The following is a 17,505-nucleotide window of genomic DNA, read 5'->3' on the forward strand; positions in this document are numbered from 1 at the left end:
AAAATCTAAGCCAAGCATTAATTGCATACTAATTTTTTTAAAAAAGTGAAAAGCTTAAAGTCCAAGATGTAGCAGAGAGACAAGATTTGTACTACTTGACCCAGGGGATAAAATGAGGACCAGGAGGGGCAGGTCATAAGAGGACAAATGTTCAGTCATGTAGGGAAGAATGTTCTAAGAAGAACTGCCCAGAAAAGAAATGATTTATCTTAGGAAGGACTGATTTCCTTGTCACTGGAGGTTTTCTTTTCTTTTCCTTTTTTGACAGAGTCTTGCTCTGTTGCCCACGCTGGAGTGCAATGGTGTGATCTTGGCTAACTGCAACCTCTGCCTCCCGAGTTCCAGTGATTCTCATACCTCAGCCTCCCGAATAGCTGGGATTACAGGCATGCAGCACCATGCTCGACTACCTTCTGTATTTTTGGTAGAGACAGGGTTTCTCCATGTTGGTCAGGCTAGTCCTGAACGCCTGACCTCAAGTGATCCACCTGCCTTGGCCTCCCAAAGTGTTGGGATTACAGGCGTGGGCCATAGTGCCTAACCATCACTGGAGGTTTTCAAGCAGGTGCATACACAATGGTCAGGATTCTTGCAGAAAGACCTAATTACTGAAGAGCTGCTGATCTGACTTGATGATGTCTGAGGTCCCTCTAACTCTGAGTGTCTAGTCTTTCAGGAAAGGGAAAGCTACTTTTCCTGGCACCTGCATGCTCCTTAATGCCTTGTGTTTCTGCATTTGGGGTACTCTGATGGTCACTAGTCCCAGTGAGCACTGTCAGTGCCAAGAATGCAATGTGCCTCTTGTTTCCCATAGAATTCCCACCAGGATGTGGCAGATGAGCAGATAAACCTGAACATGATTTGGCCGGCCAGAGTTACCTTTTCTGAAGGCTGACTATGGACATTCAGGTAAGCAGGTAGTAACAATGTGATCTCTGACATGGGTGAATGAAGTCTTGTTTCCGGGTATGTGAATATGGGGATCAGGACAACGTTAATTATACTAGGCAAGGGCAATCACACTATAGTTACAGGACAAAGAGCCTGTCATTTAAGTAGCCCAAGAGGGTGAAATGCTGCAAGGTTCACCAACTGCTCATTATCCTAATTTGCTTCTTCTAGGGCTTCAAGTTCAGGACTGACTTTTCCTAACACCTCATGTTTTTGTGCTTTACAGTGTACAGAGAATTTATTTTATTTTTTTGAGACAGAATTTAGCTCTTGTTGCCCAGGCTGGAGTGCAATAGCACAATCTCAGCTCACTGCAACCTCTGCCTCCCAGGTTTAAGTAATTCTCCTGCCTCAGCCTCCCCAGTAGCTAGGATTACAGGCATGTGCCACCCCGCACGGCTAATTCAGAGAATTTTATAGGTTGGCTAACAAGCTAAAACCCAAAGAAATGCTGCCAGAAATAGTTTTTTGGTTTTTTTTTTTTCTGAGACAGAGTCTTGCTCTGTCACACAGGCTATAGTGCAATGGCACAATCATAGCTCACTGCAGCCTCAAATTCCTGAGTAGCTGGGACTACCGGCATTAGCCACCACACGTAGCTAATTCTTTATTTTTTGTAAGACAGGGTCTCACCATGTTGCCCAGGCTGGTCTCAAACTCCTAGGCCCAAGGAATCCTCCCTCTTTGGCCTACCTAAGTGCTGAAATTATAGGCATGAACCACTGTGCCCAGGCCCAAATTATAAGTATCTTAAATCACCAACACGAACTCACCATACAATGCAATAATCAAATTGATGTTGGAAGATTACATTTACTGAGCTGTAACTCTGTCTAGGATATATTTCTTTCTTTCTTTCTTTTTTTTGAGGCAGAGTCTGGCTCTGTTGCCCAGGCTGGAGTGCAGTGGGGCGATCTCCTGGGTTCAAGTGATTCTCCTGCCTCAGCCTCCCAAGTAGGTGGGATTACAGGTCCCCACTACCATGCCTGGCTAATTTTTGCATTTTTTAGTAGAGACAGGGTTTCACCATGTTGGCCAGGCTGGTCTCAAACTCCTAACCTCAAGTGATCTGCCCACCTTGACCTCCCACAGTACTGGGATTACATGTGTGAGCCACCATGCCCAGCTACCTAGGATATATTTCTAAGTGAGAAAAAAAAGTCACAAAAGATTACACATGGTATGGTCCAAACCCCAATCTTGCACCTTGAACTCCAAGGCCAGAGTGATCTGACCTCAGTTCCTACCACTTATCTTCCCTGCTCAACAGGCTCCAGCCTCCTCCGCCCTCCTGAGGCTTTCCAGACATGCCCATTCTCAACCCAGGATTTCTGTACTTGTTCTCTTGGCACAGCGTATTTTTTCTCTAGATCTTTGTATATGGCTAGCTTCCTCACTTCGCTCAAGTCTTTTCCAACATCACATCCTGGCTGGGTGCAATGGCTCACGCCTATAATCCCAGACACTTGAGGGGTTGAGGAAGGAGGACTGCTTGAGCCCAGGCTTTTAAGACCAGCTTGGGAAACAGAGCAAGACCTCATCTCTATAAAAATAAAATGATTAACCAGGATTGGTGATGCATGTGTATAGTCCCAGCTCTGTGGGAGGCTGCGATGGGAGGATCACTTCAGCCTAGGAGTTTGAGACTGCAGTGAGCAATGCACTCCAGCCTGGGCCACAAAGTAAGACCCCCATCTCAAAAAAAAAATCACATTCTCAGAGAAACCCTCTTTGGCCACTCTAGTGAAATGACACCTCCACCCTCCTCCCTGCCCCTTCTCTATTCCTCTACCTTGCTTTATGGGTCTTTAGAGCACCCATCACTAAATGAATATATTTGTGTTTATTTTTTTTTTTTATTTTTGAGACAGAGCCTTGCTCTGTCGCCTAGGCTGAAATACAGTGTAGCTAATGTTTGTATTTTTAGTAGAGATGGGGTTTCAGCATGTTGACCAGGCTGGTCTTGAACTCCTGACCTCAAATGATCCACCTGCCTCAACCTCCCAAAGTGCTGGGATTACAGGTGTGAGCCACTGTGCCTGGCCTGTTTTCTTTTTTATGCCTTTATGTGTCTTCTGAAAATTTTATAATAAATACATAATACTTCTAGACTCAAAGCAATGAAACCATCTGTCATGAAAAACAAAATTGTACCTCTGTAAGTTTGTTTGATCTATGCTTGTATTAGAAGGAATTTGTTTTCTTCTATTTGATATTTGGGATTATGCCAGATGTGTTTTCTGTATGACTGAAGAATACAGCCCAGGGTTTACATCTGCACTGGAAAATGCTCAAACTGCTGTAACCGAATGCTAATTGTATAGGTTTTCATGCAGAGATATCACATGCACCCACACACACACATAACCAAAATCGCAACAAAATCAAATCAGAATGCGAACATTGTTACCAGTAGCAGACTCGCAGGGAACTGGTGTGTAGTATTTGGAGTATACTTCATCTTTTGGCCGGTCAGGAAACACATAGATAAGGTAATTCAAGTCTCCCAAGCGGTCGGCTAGAGACCGAATGGAGAAGTCTCTGGTGGTAAAAGGCATCAGATTCCAAAACATTCTTTCCTCTAGATCGAGAAACAGAACAATCATATTCTAAACATAATTTCTGAATAGGAAATCTTAAAACTCAAATATAATATAAATTCAAGCTTGCCATTATAATGGCTCCAATAGAAATCTCTGTTTAAAAATAACCATGAGTTACAGATGAAATAGTTTTAAAAGCCACGGGTCGTGGTGTCCCAGTAGCTCAAAAATGAAGAAGGAAAAAAAAAAAAAAAGCCATGGGCAGGGGCCAGGCACGATGGCTCACACCTGTAATCCCACATTTTTGGAGGCCAAGGCTGGCAGATCACCTGAGGTCAGGGGTTCGAGAACAGCCTGGCCAACATGGTGAAACTCCATCTCAACGAAAAATACAAAAATTAGCCAGGCATGGTAGCGCTCATCTGTAGTCCCAGCTCCTAGGCTGAGGCAGGAGGATGGCTTGAACCTGGGAGGCAGAGGTTGCAGTGAGCTGAGGTCATGACACTGCACTCCAGCCTGGGTGATAGAGACGCCATCTCAAAAAATAAATAAAAATAAAGATAAAAGCCATGGGTAGATAACCAGGTTATACACAAATCACTTCCCAAGAAATCCAATGATCTCAGTAGTTTCAGGTTCAAACAGTATTCCAGCCCTCAGGAGAAGAAACAGTTCTTATTAACCCAATCCCTGATTCCCCATACAAAGATATATAAGAGCTACCAAGCATGCCCACAAACAGAAAAAGTGTAAGAGCTATTAAAAGTGATGAATAATTTTTTTTAAAAGGCAGGATCTCACTCTGTTGCCCAGGCTGGATACAGTGGTATGATCATGACTCACTGTAACCTTGAACTCCTGGGGTCAAGTGATCATCCCACCTCACCTCCAGAGTAGTTGGGACTATAGGCAGGCACCACAAGCACCATCATGCCCAGCTAGCTAATTAACTTATTTATTTATTTACTTATTTGTTTGTTTGTTTTTGGGATGGAGTTTCACTCTTGTTACCCAGGCTGGAGTGCAATGGCGTGATCTCGGCTCACCGCAATCTCTGCCTCCTGGGTTCAGGCAATTCTCCTGCCTCAGCCTCCTGAGTAGCTGGGATTACAGGCACGCGTCACCATGCCCAGCTAATTTTTTGTATTTTTAGTAGAGATGGAGTTTCACAATGTTGACCAGGATGGTCTCGATCTCTTGACCTCATGATCCACATGCCTTGGCCTCCCAAAGTGCTGGGGTTACAGGTGTGAGCCACCACGCCCGGCCCTATTTATTAATTTTTAAATTTTTTTAGAGACAAGGTTTTGCTATGTTGTCCAGGCTGGTTTTGAATTCCTGGCCTCAGGAGATCCTCCTGCCTCAGGCTCCCAAAGTTCTGGGATTATAGGCATTAGCCACCAGATCCAGACAAAACTTACTAAAAACTTTAAGTCACAAAAAGTGAACTGGCAAGCTACCCTTATTGTGAGGGTCAGAGGAAAGAACTAACATTCCTGATGCCCTGTGCATCGGCTCACACCTGTAATCCCAATACTCTGGAAGCCCAAAGCTGGGGGTTGTTTGAGCCCACATGTTCGAGACCACATGTTCGAGACCAGCCCGGGCAACATACAAAAATTTAAAAATTCGATGGGGGTGGTAGTGCACATCTATGGTCCCAGCTAATTGGGAGGCTGAGACGGGAGTATTGCTTGAGGCCAGGAGGTCGAGGCTGCAGTGAGTCATGTTTGCACCACTGCACTGCAGCCCGGGCAAAAGAGATCCTGTTACAAAAAAAAGAAAAGAACATCTTGGCTAGAAACGGTTGATGGCAATATCTGTATGTCAATTAGGAGAAAGGAATATTTTACTACTGTTAAGGGCTCCAAATCATCCAAGTCATTCTTCACTGAAATGAGCTTTACACAGAGTAATAAAATAAGGCAGACATTTCAAGAGGGAAGCAATTGAGATTCTGCACAGTCATGTGCATTCTAACCATGTCATGGTTATACTTTCATATATAACCATGTTGCCATATGCCATATACTTCCATGTATAACCAAATGAGTAACTGTGTTTCCCATAATAGTATTTTTCATAGGCTGCCTTGTAAGTATGCATGGCTATACATTTGTGTTTCTCATAGTTAGTACTGAGCCCAACAAAGAGTAAGTACCCGATAAATTATTTGTGAAAATAATTTTGTAACAAAAGCAGCTAACTCTGGACATAAGAAGGGAGGGGCACTCACGAGAATCAAACTTCCAAGCAATGGTGATGCCGCCAATTTCTGAGTCACTGAATCTCAGCAGGAAGGTCCCATCTGGCTTGTTAATGAGTAGGTCATGGGCCTGTTGCTTGTTTACAAACCCCAAAATGGCCCTGATCACCAAGGACAAAGGACGAAAGCAGAGTGTGACTTATTGATGCCAGAAAGAAGACCTTTGGATTCTGTTGGTGCCTTAAGAAATAATGATTCTCACCCATCATTCCAATGAGGCTTGAGATGTTTTTTTAACACTTCCATCACGCCATCAAACCATTGCCAGAAAGTGTAATTCCGTCCTGGTAAATTCTCCTGGTTGGAGGTACAATAGTAGTGAACACAAGAAAACAAGAGTAACACTTGGCATATTACACACATACTTTAACTGGAAAAATTAAATGGGAAACAAACATCTACACTTGTCAGAGGCATACCTGACTTTCACCTAAGGGTCCCACAACCGAAAAACGGAATGGAGAGGAAAAGAGGGAAGAAGGGGAGAACACCAAACTGCAGTTACCAACACCCAGAGGACTCCTACTACAGACGCTTTCACCTGGGGCTGGGCTGACCTGACCCCTTGCTAGTTTCGATGTGTGGTCTGTGACCAGCAGCATCAGTATCTCCTGGGATCTTCTAAGAAAAGCATATTGTTAAGCTCCAAATTGAGGACATTTCAAACACCCTGGGGGTGGAGGTGTAGGAAAAGAAACAAAAGTTAAATTAAAATCAAAGGGACAGCCGGGAGTGGTGGCTCATGCCTGTAATCCCAGCACTTTGGGCAGACCACTTGAGGTCAGGAGTTTGAGACCAACCTGGCCGACATGGTGAAACCCTGTCTCTACTAAAAATACAAAAATTAGCTGGGCGTGGTGGCGGGCACCTGTAATCCCAGCTACTCAGCAGGCTGAGGCAGGAGAATCGCTTGCATCTGGGAGATGGAGGGTGCAGTGAGCTGAGATGGCTGAGGGTCCCACAGGAGCCTGATCTGGCATTATACATCGGGGAACATAAGAAAGTGAAGGGGAAAGAGCACTGGAGCTCAAATCACTTCAAAAGCTTTGCTTCTGATGAACTATGTTAACGTGTGCTTTACTATCTTTCCTTTACAAAGGAAGAAAATGCATTAACTGTAGACAAAGCCCAACTTATTTAAAATGTGCAAAGATGTCATTTTGTACATGTGACCTGGGTAACTCTCAAGTTGCCCATCTAGTCAGAAGCTTCTGTTACTTTTGCTATGTTTTATTACAGACAGAAGAATAAGGGCCTGGGCAGGGAGACTCCTGAGGGTATCTGGCTGGGAGGGACTGATCTAACAGAGGCTGGTGGCCGGGCTGGCCCCCTCACCCTGTTGAACTGGGACCAGGACACGGACAGGCCGCTGTAATCCTCCAGGTGGCTGCTGCTGTTGTTGAACAGTTTCTGCGCCAGGAACACGAGGTTCTCCTTGGTCAGGCCCCGGTTGCTCTGCACTTCGGCCTTGAATTTCATGTTGAGCGCCTCACACAGCTGCGGCCACAGCACTTTGTCAGGCACGGCAAATGGCACTCTGCCCTGCGGGGGAGAGGCCAGAATCTTATGAGAAAACAGTTGCATGATTTATTCCCTCAAGCCACAGAAGAAAAACCCTGATGGCTGGGGGTGGTTACACACATTTGTCTTACAGGGCGGCCTGAGGGTAAATTTGGACTCTGCTGGGGTACGTAGTCCCGTGAAATTCAGGAGGTTCCATTTTACCTTCTTTACACAAAACTAGAAGGTAACCCATGCCATCTATGCTGTTTTGTAAATGAGCTGCTGAATTAACAGTCCAATCCTATGTTCTCACAGCCACAAACCAAAACATAACCAAGGCCCGGCTCTTAGATTGTAATCACCTTGGGAATTTAGAAATCTGAAAGACCGGTCCTTTAGGTACGAAGAGAGAGTGTGTGTGCGTATGTGTGTACACGTGTAAGCGTGTGTGCACACACATGGAATCTGTGCCCTCGACTCCTTCTGCCAAGAACTCCAGCTCAAAGTAAAACAACTTGGTATGAAAGAGTGGAAATTGTGAGCTGGACAGTTTGACTGGGAAATAGGTTAGAACATTAATTTTTAATAAACTGCTTTTCAACCCATTTAGTCCTAGTACTCCATTTTGTTATAAATTTTTTCAATAGGTGATTTTCACATGACTTAAAATTCAAGAGGCGTAGATGGCTACACAGTGAAGTCACTCCCTAGCCCTATCTCCCAGCAACCTGGTTCTTTTCCTTAAAGGCACCTAACATAGTTTCCTGTGCATACCACCAAAGATATTCTAAGTATGCCAGCAATGACAGGTGATTTTTTTCTTTTTTCTTTTTTTGAGACGGAGTTTCACTCGTTACCCAGGCTGGAGTGCAATGGCGCGATCTCGGCTCACCGCAACCTCCGCCTCCTGGGTTCAGGCAATTCTCCTGCCTTGGCCTCCTGAGTAGCTGGGATTACAGGCACACGCCACCATGCCCAGCTAATTTTTTGTATTTTTAGTAGAGACAGGGTTTCACCATGTTGACCAGGATGGTCTCTATCTCTTGACCTCGTGATCCACCCGCCTCGGCCCCCCAAAGGATTTTTTTCTTTTTTTAATAAATGGTAGCACAAAATCCACATGTTCTGCATCTTCCTCTTTTCACTGAATACTCCATTGGGGAGACCTCATATCAGCACATAAAGAAATTTTACCAGACTCCTGTAGATGGGCATCAGTGTAATAGCTTCTTATCTTTAGCTATTACTAACAATGCTGCGATGTTCTTATGTTATTTGACCATAGGACACATAGGCAAATACATCTGGAGAATAAATTGCCACAAGTAATTTATTTTCGAAGTAAGGTCTTGCTCTATCACCAGGTTGGAGTGCAGTGGCTCAGTCTTGGCTCACTGCAATCTCTGCTTCCTTGGCTCAAGCAATTTTCCCACCTCAGCCTCTCAAACAGCTGGAACGACAGGCACACACCACCACATCAGGCTAATTTTTTTATTTTTTGTAGAGACAGAGTTTTGCCATGTGACCAGGCTGGAATCAAATTCCTGGGCTCAAGTGATCAGCCTGCCTTGGCCTCCCAAAGTGCTGGGATTGCAGGCATGAGCCACCGTGGCTGGCCACAGGTCTTGATTTCATTTTTCAATTTTTAGTTTTTAGAGAGTCTCATTGTGTGGCCCAGGCTGGAGTGCAGTGGCGTGATCTCAGGTCACTGCAACCTCTGCCTCCTGGATTCAAGTGATTCTCCTGCTTCAGCCTCCTGAGTAGCTGGGATTATAGGCACGTGCCACCACATCCAGCTAATTTTTGTATTTTTAGTAGAGATGGGGGTCTCACCATGTTGGTCAAGCTGGTCTCAAACTCCTGACCTCAGGTGATCCTCCCACCTCAGCCTCCCAAAGTGCTGGGATTACAGGTGTGAGCCACCGTGGCTGGCCAGAAGTCTTTATTTTAAAATAGCATAAGATTGGCCGGATGAGGTGGCTCACACCTGTTATTCCCGCACTTTGGGAGGCGGAGGCGGGCGGATCACCTGAGGTCAGGAGTTTGAGACCAGCCTGGTCAACATGGTGAGATCCAGTCTCTACTAAAAATACAAAAAATTAACTAAGTGTCGTGGCACATGCCTGTAATCCCAGCTTCTCGGGAGGTTGAGGCAGAAGAATAGCTTGAACCCAGGAGGCAGAAGCTGCAGTGAGCCGACATCATGCTACTGTACTCCAGCCTGGGTGACAGAGCGGGATTCCATCTCAAAAATTAAAAAAATAAAATAGCATAAGATATACAGTAGTCATGAACATAGCTGACAATGTTAAAAATGCTTATTTATTTAGACCAGATACTTGAGTAATTGTATGGTACAGGAGATGTGGAAGTTACACAGAGAGTGGATCTGTGTACAGGCAGGAAGGAAATGAGAGATGTGACCATCTTATCCAGGAGGCTTATCAGGACAAGAGGTAGGCAGATATTTTCAAAAAGGAGCCTCCAATTCAAGGTTTGTAAGTGAAGCATGGTAGAATCTCTTTTAAAAATCTCACCTTTGCAGTAAATATTGTTCTCTAAAGAGGACTGCCGGGAAATGTTAAGCTTCTCCACACGAACCAGAAGGTTCCATTTTACCTTCTTTACACACAACTAGAAGGTAACCCATGCCATCCATGATGTTTTGTAAATGAGCTGCTGAACTAACAGTCAAATCCTATGTTCTAATAGCCACAAAACAAAACATAGTCAAGGTTTGTTGGACATACTTAGAGAAGGACATACTCTTATATCCCAAATAATAACCCTTTTATCATGCTTTCATGGGCTCTTCTCTGTTGAAAATGTGTAACAAATGGACCTTTGTCTACTAAAAAAAAAAAAAAATTTTTTTTTTTTTGAGACAGGGTGCCGCCTTGTCCCCTGGACTGGAAAATAGAGGCACGACCTTCTAGGCCCAAGCGAACCTCCCGCTCAGCCCCCCAAGTAGCTGGGACTATAGGCTGGTGTACCATGCCTGGTTAATTTTTTTTTTTTCCTTAAAAAGACGGGGTTTCACCATGTTGGTCAGGCCAATCTTGAACTCCTGACCTCAGGTGATCTGCCCGCCTTGGCCTCCAAAGTGCTTGGATTACAGGCATGAGCCACTACGCCTGGCCGCCTGGTTAATTTTTTGTAGAGACAGGATTTTGCCATATTGCCTAGGCTAGTCTGGAGCTCAAGAGATCTGCCTGCCTTGGCTTGCTAGAATGCTAGGATTACAGGCATGAGCCACGGTACCCAGCCTACAAGATCTTTAAAATACTCATCAAGCAGCACGCTAGTGGGATTCAGATAGAATTTGGGTGCATAAATCCACCAAATTGTATCTTCCTTGAGGCAAAGCATTGCATTCTTCATGAGAGACCTGAAATGAATCACAGAAACTAAAATTTGGAAAAGAAATCTAATGGCATCTTCATTTATTGAAAGGTAGAGGATAGGAAGCAACTTCTATGCTAAAGTGAGCCTCTTGAGACGCTAACCTCAGGAGGGAACCTGGAGTCCCAAATCCCATTCATAGTTTCACCCGAGGATTCAAAATAGTTCGAGGACTGACTTCGTGACAAGCATTTTCTATGTTACCTAATTTAATCTTCCTAACAAGTAAGTGTCTGCAAGAGTAGATCAAGAGTATCCCTGTGCTGCAGACACTTAGTGGAAACTCAGGCCAGAGGGGGAAAGTCAACTATCTGTGTACTCACGGAGTGAGGAAATGGAGTCTCAGTTCAAACCTTGGCTGAAGTCAAGCCCATGTTCTTTCCACTTTCCACATTCTTTCTATTCTGCATCCCACTAAAGAAAACAGCATCTTTTTTCCTATGTGTTTTTTTTGTTGTTGTTGTTCCTGAGAGGAAGTCTCACTCTGTCGCCCAGGCTGAAGTGCAGTGATGCGATCTTGGCTCACTGCAACCTCCGCCTCCTGGGTTCAAGTGATTCTCCTGCCTCAGCCTCCCAAGTAGCTGGGATTACAGGCACCCAACACCACACCTGGCTTATTTTTTATTTTTAGTAGAGACAGAGTTTCACCATGTTGGCCAGGTTGGTCTTGAACTCCTGACCTCAGGTAATCCATCTGCCTTGGCCTCGTGAGCCACTGAACCCAGCCACCTTTTTTTGAGATGGAGTCTTGCTCTGTTGCCCACCCTGGGGTGCAGTCGTGTGATCTTGGCTCACTGCAACTTCTGCCGCTTGGGTTCAAGTGATTCTTTTTTTTTTTTTTTTTTTTAAAGATGGGGTTTCACCATGTTGGTCAAGCTGGTCTTGAACTCCTGACCTCAGGTAATCAGCCCGCCTTGGCCTCCAAAGTGCTTGGATTATAGGCGTGAGCCTCCACGCCCGGCCTCAAGTGGTTCTTGTGCCTCAGCCACCCAAGTAGCGGGGACTACAGGTGCATGCCACCATGCCCAGCTGATTTTTTTGTATTTTTTAATAGAGACAGCGTTTTGTCTTGCTGGTCTCAAATTCCTGATCTCAGGTGATCCACCTGCCTTAGCCTCCCAAAGTGCTGGGATTATAGGCATGAGCCACTGCACCCAGCCTCTTCCAATGCTTTCTTTTTTAGACAGAGTCTTGCTCTGTCGCACAGGCTGGAGTGCAGTGGCGTGATCTCGGCTCACTGCAACCTCTGCCTCCCGGGTTCAAGTGATTCTTCTGCCTCAGCCTCTCGAGTAGCTGGGACTACAGGCATGCACCACCATGCCCAGCTAATTTTTTTATTTTTAATAGAGACAGGATTTCACCATGTTGGTTAGGATGGTCTCAATCTCTTGACCTTGTGATCTGACCACCTCAACCTTGTGATCCACCCATCTTGGCCTCCCAAAGTACTGGGATGACAGGCGTGAACCACCGTGCCTGGCTCTTATGCTTTTTAAAGGGTTAATACATAAATGAGGTTCATGACACTGGCATTGATTTGGAGACCCACATGCCCGAGGAATCCACTCACCGGCTCTGCAAAAGCATTGTCCCAGAGAACGGTGGCTGTCGCATTGTTGTCCTGGCTGCCATGAACAATCACCACCACTGGCAGGGACAGGGTCTAAAAACACACAAAAGAAGGCTGAGCGCCCACCAGCCTCAAGTTCTTCTTACTATCACAACACTTTCCTTTTCCAAGTTTCAGTTAACATTCCTCTCAGACACAGAATCTAAATGGCCCCGGGAATAACATGACTTTTCACCCTGGCACAATCTTAGAAATTTTAAATATTTTATAAGCCATGTTGCTTAGATATTTCTGAAGGATAAAGTGTCTCAAAGTTTCATGGAGAACAGGAGAGAAAAAAGAGACTACTGGAGACATTTCTGGGAAAAAAATTACAAATAACAAATGTGTAAAACTTACCACAACCTCTACTCAAATTCATCCCGAGTAATGTTTCTCATAATCCATTTTGTAGTCTATCTATCCAACTAGTTCAGTTCGTTACTGTTTGTTCATGTTTAATTTTAATTTTAATTTTTTGGTTGAGACAAGGACTCACTATGTTGCCCAGGCTGGTCTTGAATTCCTGCATTCAAGAAATCTTCCTGCCTCAGCCTCCCAAAGTATTGAGATTATAGGTGTGAGCACTGCACTGGGGCTTGTTTGTTCATGTTTTGTTTTGTTTTGAGACAGGGTCTCACTCTTTTTCCCAGGCTGGAGTGCAGTGGCACGATCTCAGTTCACTGCAACCTTGGCCTCCTGGGTTCAAGTGATTCTCCCGCCTCAGCATCCTGAGTAGATGAGATTACAGGTGCACACCACCATGCCTGGCTAATTTTTTTAGTAGAGACAGGGTTTCACTGTGTTAGCCAGGCTGGTCTTGAACTCCTGACCTCAAGTGATCTGTCTGCCTCAGCCTCCCAAAGTGCTGGGATTATAGGCGTGAGCCACTGTGCCTGGCCTTTGTTCATGTCTTAAGAGAATCTAAGAGATACAATTCTCAGTGTGAGGTCAGTCCATTTTCAGTTTACCAACAGTCAAAAAGAAGAAGATGCTGGCCAGGTGTGGTGGCTCACGCCTATAATGCCAGCACTTTGGGAGGCCAAGGCAGGTGGATCATGAGGTCAAGAGATTGAAGACCATCCTGGTCAACAAGGTGAAACCCCATCTCTACTAAAAATACAAAAATTAGCTGGGCATGGTGGTGTGTGCCTGTAGTCCCAGCTACTCGGGAGGCTGAAGCAGGAGAATTGCTTCAACCCAGGAGGCGGAGGTTGCAGTGAGCTGAGATCGTGCCATTGCACTCCAGCCTGGTTAACAACAGTGAAACTCTGTCTCAAAAAAAAAAAAAGAAGATGCTATGTGATTAAAAAAAAATCTTTTATAAAATGAAGTACAACCCCCCTCACCGCCACATACACACACAGAGCTGAGGGAAGGCTTTACCTTGACTTGAAAAACCAGCTCATTTCCACCAATGCTGAACTGGGATTCAAACAGAATTGTAAACTTTTCTTCTGTCACCGACTCTGCGCCACGACGGTCTGACCTCTTAATTCGTTTCAGGGACTGCAAAGGAGGAATATGAGATGTGAGATGAAAGTTGTTCTCTAAGAACTGGAAAACAATCATTCTTCCTCTTCTTCCACCCTCACCATGTTCCTGAAGTGGGCACTAAGGGTGCCCGTGGCTTGGTGGTACTCCATCACGCAGCAGTTGTTCAAGATCTCGCCGCTGTAATCACTGCAAATCAGAGAGAGATCAGCATCAAACCCAGGCCAGGGACTCAGGACACACAGGGTAACTAATATAATTTGGGGTAGCAGGAAATAGAGAAGTTTGCTAAAAATGTACATCATTTGAAGGAAATGTTAGCTATATAACATATACATGTAATTTTCTCAGACATACCACTACAAAATGGAACAAAATCAAACTATATTCAAGTTCACCGAAGAACCTGTTTTTTGTTTTTTTTTTTTTGAGATGGAGTTTTGCTCTTGCCCAGGCTGGAGTGTAGTGACACAACCTTGGCTCACTGCAAATTTTACCACCTGGGTTTAAGCGATTCTCCTGCCTCAAGCTCCAGAGTAGCTGGAATTACGGGGCACACCACCATGCCCAGCTAGTTTTTTGTATTTTTAGTAGAGACGGGGTTTTGCCAGGTTGGCCAGGCTGGTCTTAAACTCCTGACCTCAGGTGATCTGCCCGCCTTGGCCTCCCAAAGTGCTGAGATTACAGGTGTGAGTCACCATGCCCAGCCCAATAACTTCCTTATATTTCTTCTCTGACAGCCAGAAGAGGCCAGAGGGGCAAACAGGGATCTGACACAGGAGGCAGAATTCTTTTCTCCTGTTGCCAGGACGTGAGACAAGCAACAGGGAAGGAGAAGCTGCACAATTACTTGCGGGTGTTCTCGTTCTTGAGCAGAGACTTGGCCTGCTGCTCACTGATGATGGTCGCCTTCACCTGGGGGGGGTTCATGTGCACGTTCAGCTTCCCGCCCACCAGCAGGCGCACGGTGGCTGCAAACTTGGTCTGGGTCTTCAGGACCTGAGGGGGCTGCTTCTCAATGATGAATGTGCTGCAGGGGACACAGGTACGGATGCACGATGAGTGGCTGGCTCAGGGGAAAGGGGTCTCGGTCCCTCTGTGGTGGGAGTGGGGCTGCCTCCTGAGGGGCTCAGCAGGTGAGGAAGAGCACAGCACAGGGTCTGTTCCCAAGGAAGCCATGAGAGTCCAGGGAGAGGCTGGAGAGGGGCAGTGAGATGAACGAAGCAGCTGGCATGGGATGCCACCCAAGGGCATCCCTTGCAGTGTCTACAAGAGAAACTGGGCAAGGGCGGTGCCCAGCAGCCACAGTAACTGGAGACGGAGTGGGGAGGGATGAGAGGCAAAGAGAGACAAGGATGAAGGTGAAGCTGCTGGTCTGGAAAGCACCTGCGGCCCCCCACACGCCCACCCCATGGGAGCTGCCCCAAGCCCCTGGGCATGGCCAACAGGCAGCCGTCACCTGGTCACCAGGGCTGAGATGATGTCTGTGATGGTGGCGTTGACCTCGGCCAGCATCTCCTCCACTGGGCCGGGGATGGGCAGCTGCTGGCAGAGGTGCTCAGCCCTGCGGATCTGCTGCCGGTTCTGCCAGATGATCTCGGCCAACTTCTCACACCTGCGCGGAGCCCCAGGGCCAATAGGAGGACAGTGGCTTCTCTGCACAGAGTCCAGGCCACAGCCCAGCCCCAAGACACGGCTCCTCCTCCCACAGGAACGTCTCCCCCAGGAAGGCTCTGTGCTTTCCCCACACTTCCCACCCACAGCAAGAGCAGAGCTCCCTGCCTCAAAGAGTTAGAGACGTTCACAGGAGGGGACCCTGACTAGGCCCAACCAGCCTGAACGCCACTCTGCACACCTGAGCCCTGTCCTACCCCCAGGACAGCAGTCCCCTTCCTGGGGAAGGTGGCACAGGACGGCGGACCAAAGTCTGAATCAGGACCCAGGCCCCTACAGAAACAAGAGCTGTCCCAGGACGGAGGGGGCCTGCTGCAGGAGCCAGCGCAGGAGGCAGAAGCAGTCGGGGTCCCTGCAGCCCCTCCTGCCCTGCCCGCTGGCCACCCCACACTGTTACCAGGACTGTAGCACGTCCAGGCTGCCCTCGGGGGGCCCGCCGTTCCCGGCCAGCTGCTGCCGCCGCTTCCACTGGATCAGCTCGTCATCCAGGATGATGGTCTGTTGCTTCCGCAGCAGCTGCAGGGTCTTCTGGTGCTTCTCGGCCAGCTCCTGAGGGAGGGAGGAGAACAGCCCCTTCTGGGCTCCCAGAGAACCTCTCCGGGCCTTGCTGGGAAATGGCAGGGCAGGACCGAGACCCTTCTCTCTCCCCAAGCTGCTTTGCCTCGCATGGCCCCAGGTAAAAAGGCCTCCTGCCCTCCCAGGTTCTGCTCTCATCCCGGTCCCAGCCCTCCCTTGGGTTCCCAGAGACTGGCTTTGTGGCACCCATGCCCAGGAGAGGCCCAGGACCCCACTCACCAGGCGGTACTGCTGTAGCGTCTGTGCCTCGCGCTGCAGCCAGGCCTCCAGGGACACCTGCTTCTGCTGGAGCGCCGTCTCCCGGCTCAGACGCTCCTGGGGGCTCAGCTGGCCCAGCGTGGCAAACTGAGCTAGAGGAGGGGACAGGGCACCATGACCGTCACCTCCCAGCATCCAACAGGAGGCCCAGAGGAGCCCACTTCCTCGTTCTGTAGCGAGACCCTCCCGGGCTCAGACGCTGCGTCAAGAGCAAGTCAGGGTTCCTAACAGCCAGGGGTGCCATGATGAACGTATGCCTCAGGAGGCACCTCTGGGCTCTGCTCACCAGCCTCCTGATTCTGAGCATCCCCTCTGGGGGCACACAGGGTGTGGGGTGGCAGGGGAGGAGGTCTGCCTGTCTCCTGTCTGCCTGCCCCACAGGGCTGCCAGCCCTCTTCTCAAGGCCTGGCAGGGCCAGGTTGCTTAGGGTGGAAATGTGCCCGTGACCTTGGCTGTGGGTGAACCTGGGCAAATTGCTTTCCTTTCCTGTGCCTCGGCTTCCCCACATGTAAAACAGGAGAATCTTGGCACCTGCCTCAGTGGGGTGCTTGAAGATTAAATACATGAGGACATGGAAGATGCCAAAAAACTGCCTGGCAGGGGTTGGCTCTGTGTGAGATTCATCTTTCTTGGCTAACAGGGAATGGGACAGAGACAAGCAGGTGCACGGCCCCATTCCTCCATAGCAAGACCTCCTAAGGGACCCCCAGCCCTGGCTCTGTCTCATCCCTGAGCACAGCAATTCCTCCTCAAGGGAGGATGAACTTCTTGAGGGGCTGGAAGGGGCCCAGCATGTTTGTCCAGTCGACTATGAGCCCAGATGACCAACCAGGGGAGACAGATAGACAGCAGAGGGAGAGCATGTCCAGGGCCCATTGGGGACGCAGAGCCACCCAGATTCTCTCAGGAAGGGGAGGGCAAAGGGAGGTGGCTTCTCTCCACACCAGCTGTGAGCAGTCTCATCCATGGCAGGACAGGGAGTAAGTCGGGCCTCCGGATACTTGTTAAAAAGTATCCGTTATGAAATAGGTAAGACACAGGGAATGTGGAACACAGGAACACCTGTGTATGAATAACACAGCCTAAGGAACTCAACATGTCCACAGCTACAGTTACAGCCACCACAGGCAGGCCCACCCCACCCTCCCAAAGACAGCCCCAGTCCCCCATGCTGGGACTATTAATCCCTTCCTGTCACCTTCTCAACAGCCCAGTGTCCTTGCTTCAGC

General features: G+C 47.6%; 1 protein-coding gene across 5 annotated transcripts in view; it reads right to left on the minus strand.

Moving 5' to 3' along the window:
* STAT5B (signal transducer and activator of transcription 5B) overlaps nt 1-17,505 on the minus strand; it is a 91,833-nt gene that overhangs the window by 4,399 nt on the left and 69,929 nt on the right. For all 5 annotated transcript variants that reach the window (XM_054257106.2, XM_035301561.3, XM_035301559.3 and 2 more), the window contains 11 exons: nt 16,238-16,368; nt 15,840-15,991; nt 15,228-15,383; nt 14,619-14,798; nt 13,870-13,957; nt 13,661-13,783; nt 12,236-12,328; nt 7,096-7,302; nt 5,963-6,057; nt 5,731-5,861; nt 3,362-3,532 (listed from right to left, as the gene is read on the minus strand). In XM_054257106.2, coding sequence (XP_054113081.1) covers nt 3,362-3,532; nt 5,731-5,861; nt 5,963-6,057; nt 7,096-7,302; nt 12,236-12,328; nt 13,661-13,783; nt 13,870-13,957; nt 14,619-14,798; nt 15,228-15,383; nt 15,840-15,991; nt 16,238-16,368 — 1,527 coding nt within the window. The remainder of the gene's footprint in view (nt 1-3,361; nt 3,533-5,730; nt 5,862-5,962; nt 6,058-7,095; nt 7,303-12,235; nt 12,329-13,660; nt 13,784-13,869; nt 13,958-14,618; nt 14,799-15,227; nt 15,384-15,839; nt 15,992-16,237; nt 16,369-17,505) is intronic.

Source organism: Callithrix jacchus, chromosome 5 (assembly GCF_049354715.1).
Source record: "Callithrix jacchus isolate 240 chromosome 5, calJac240_pri, whole genome shotgun sequence".
Lineage (NCBI taxonomy): Eukaryota > Metazoa > Chordata > Mammalia > Primates > Cebidae > Callithrix > Callithrix jacchus.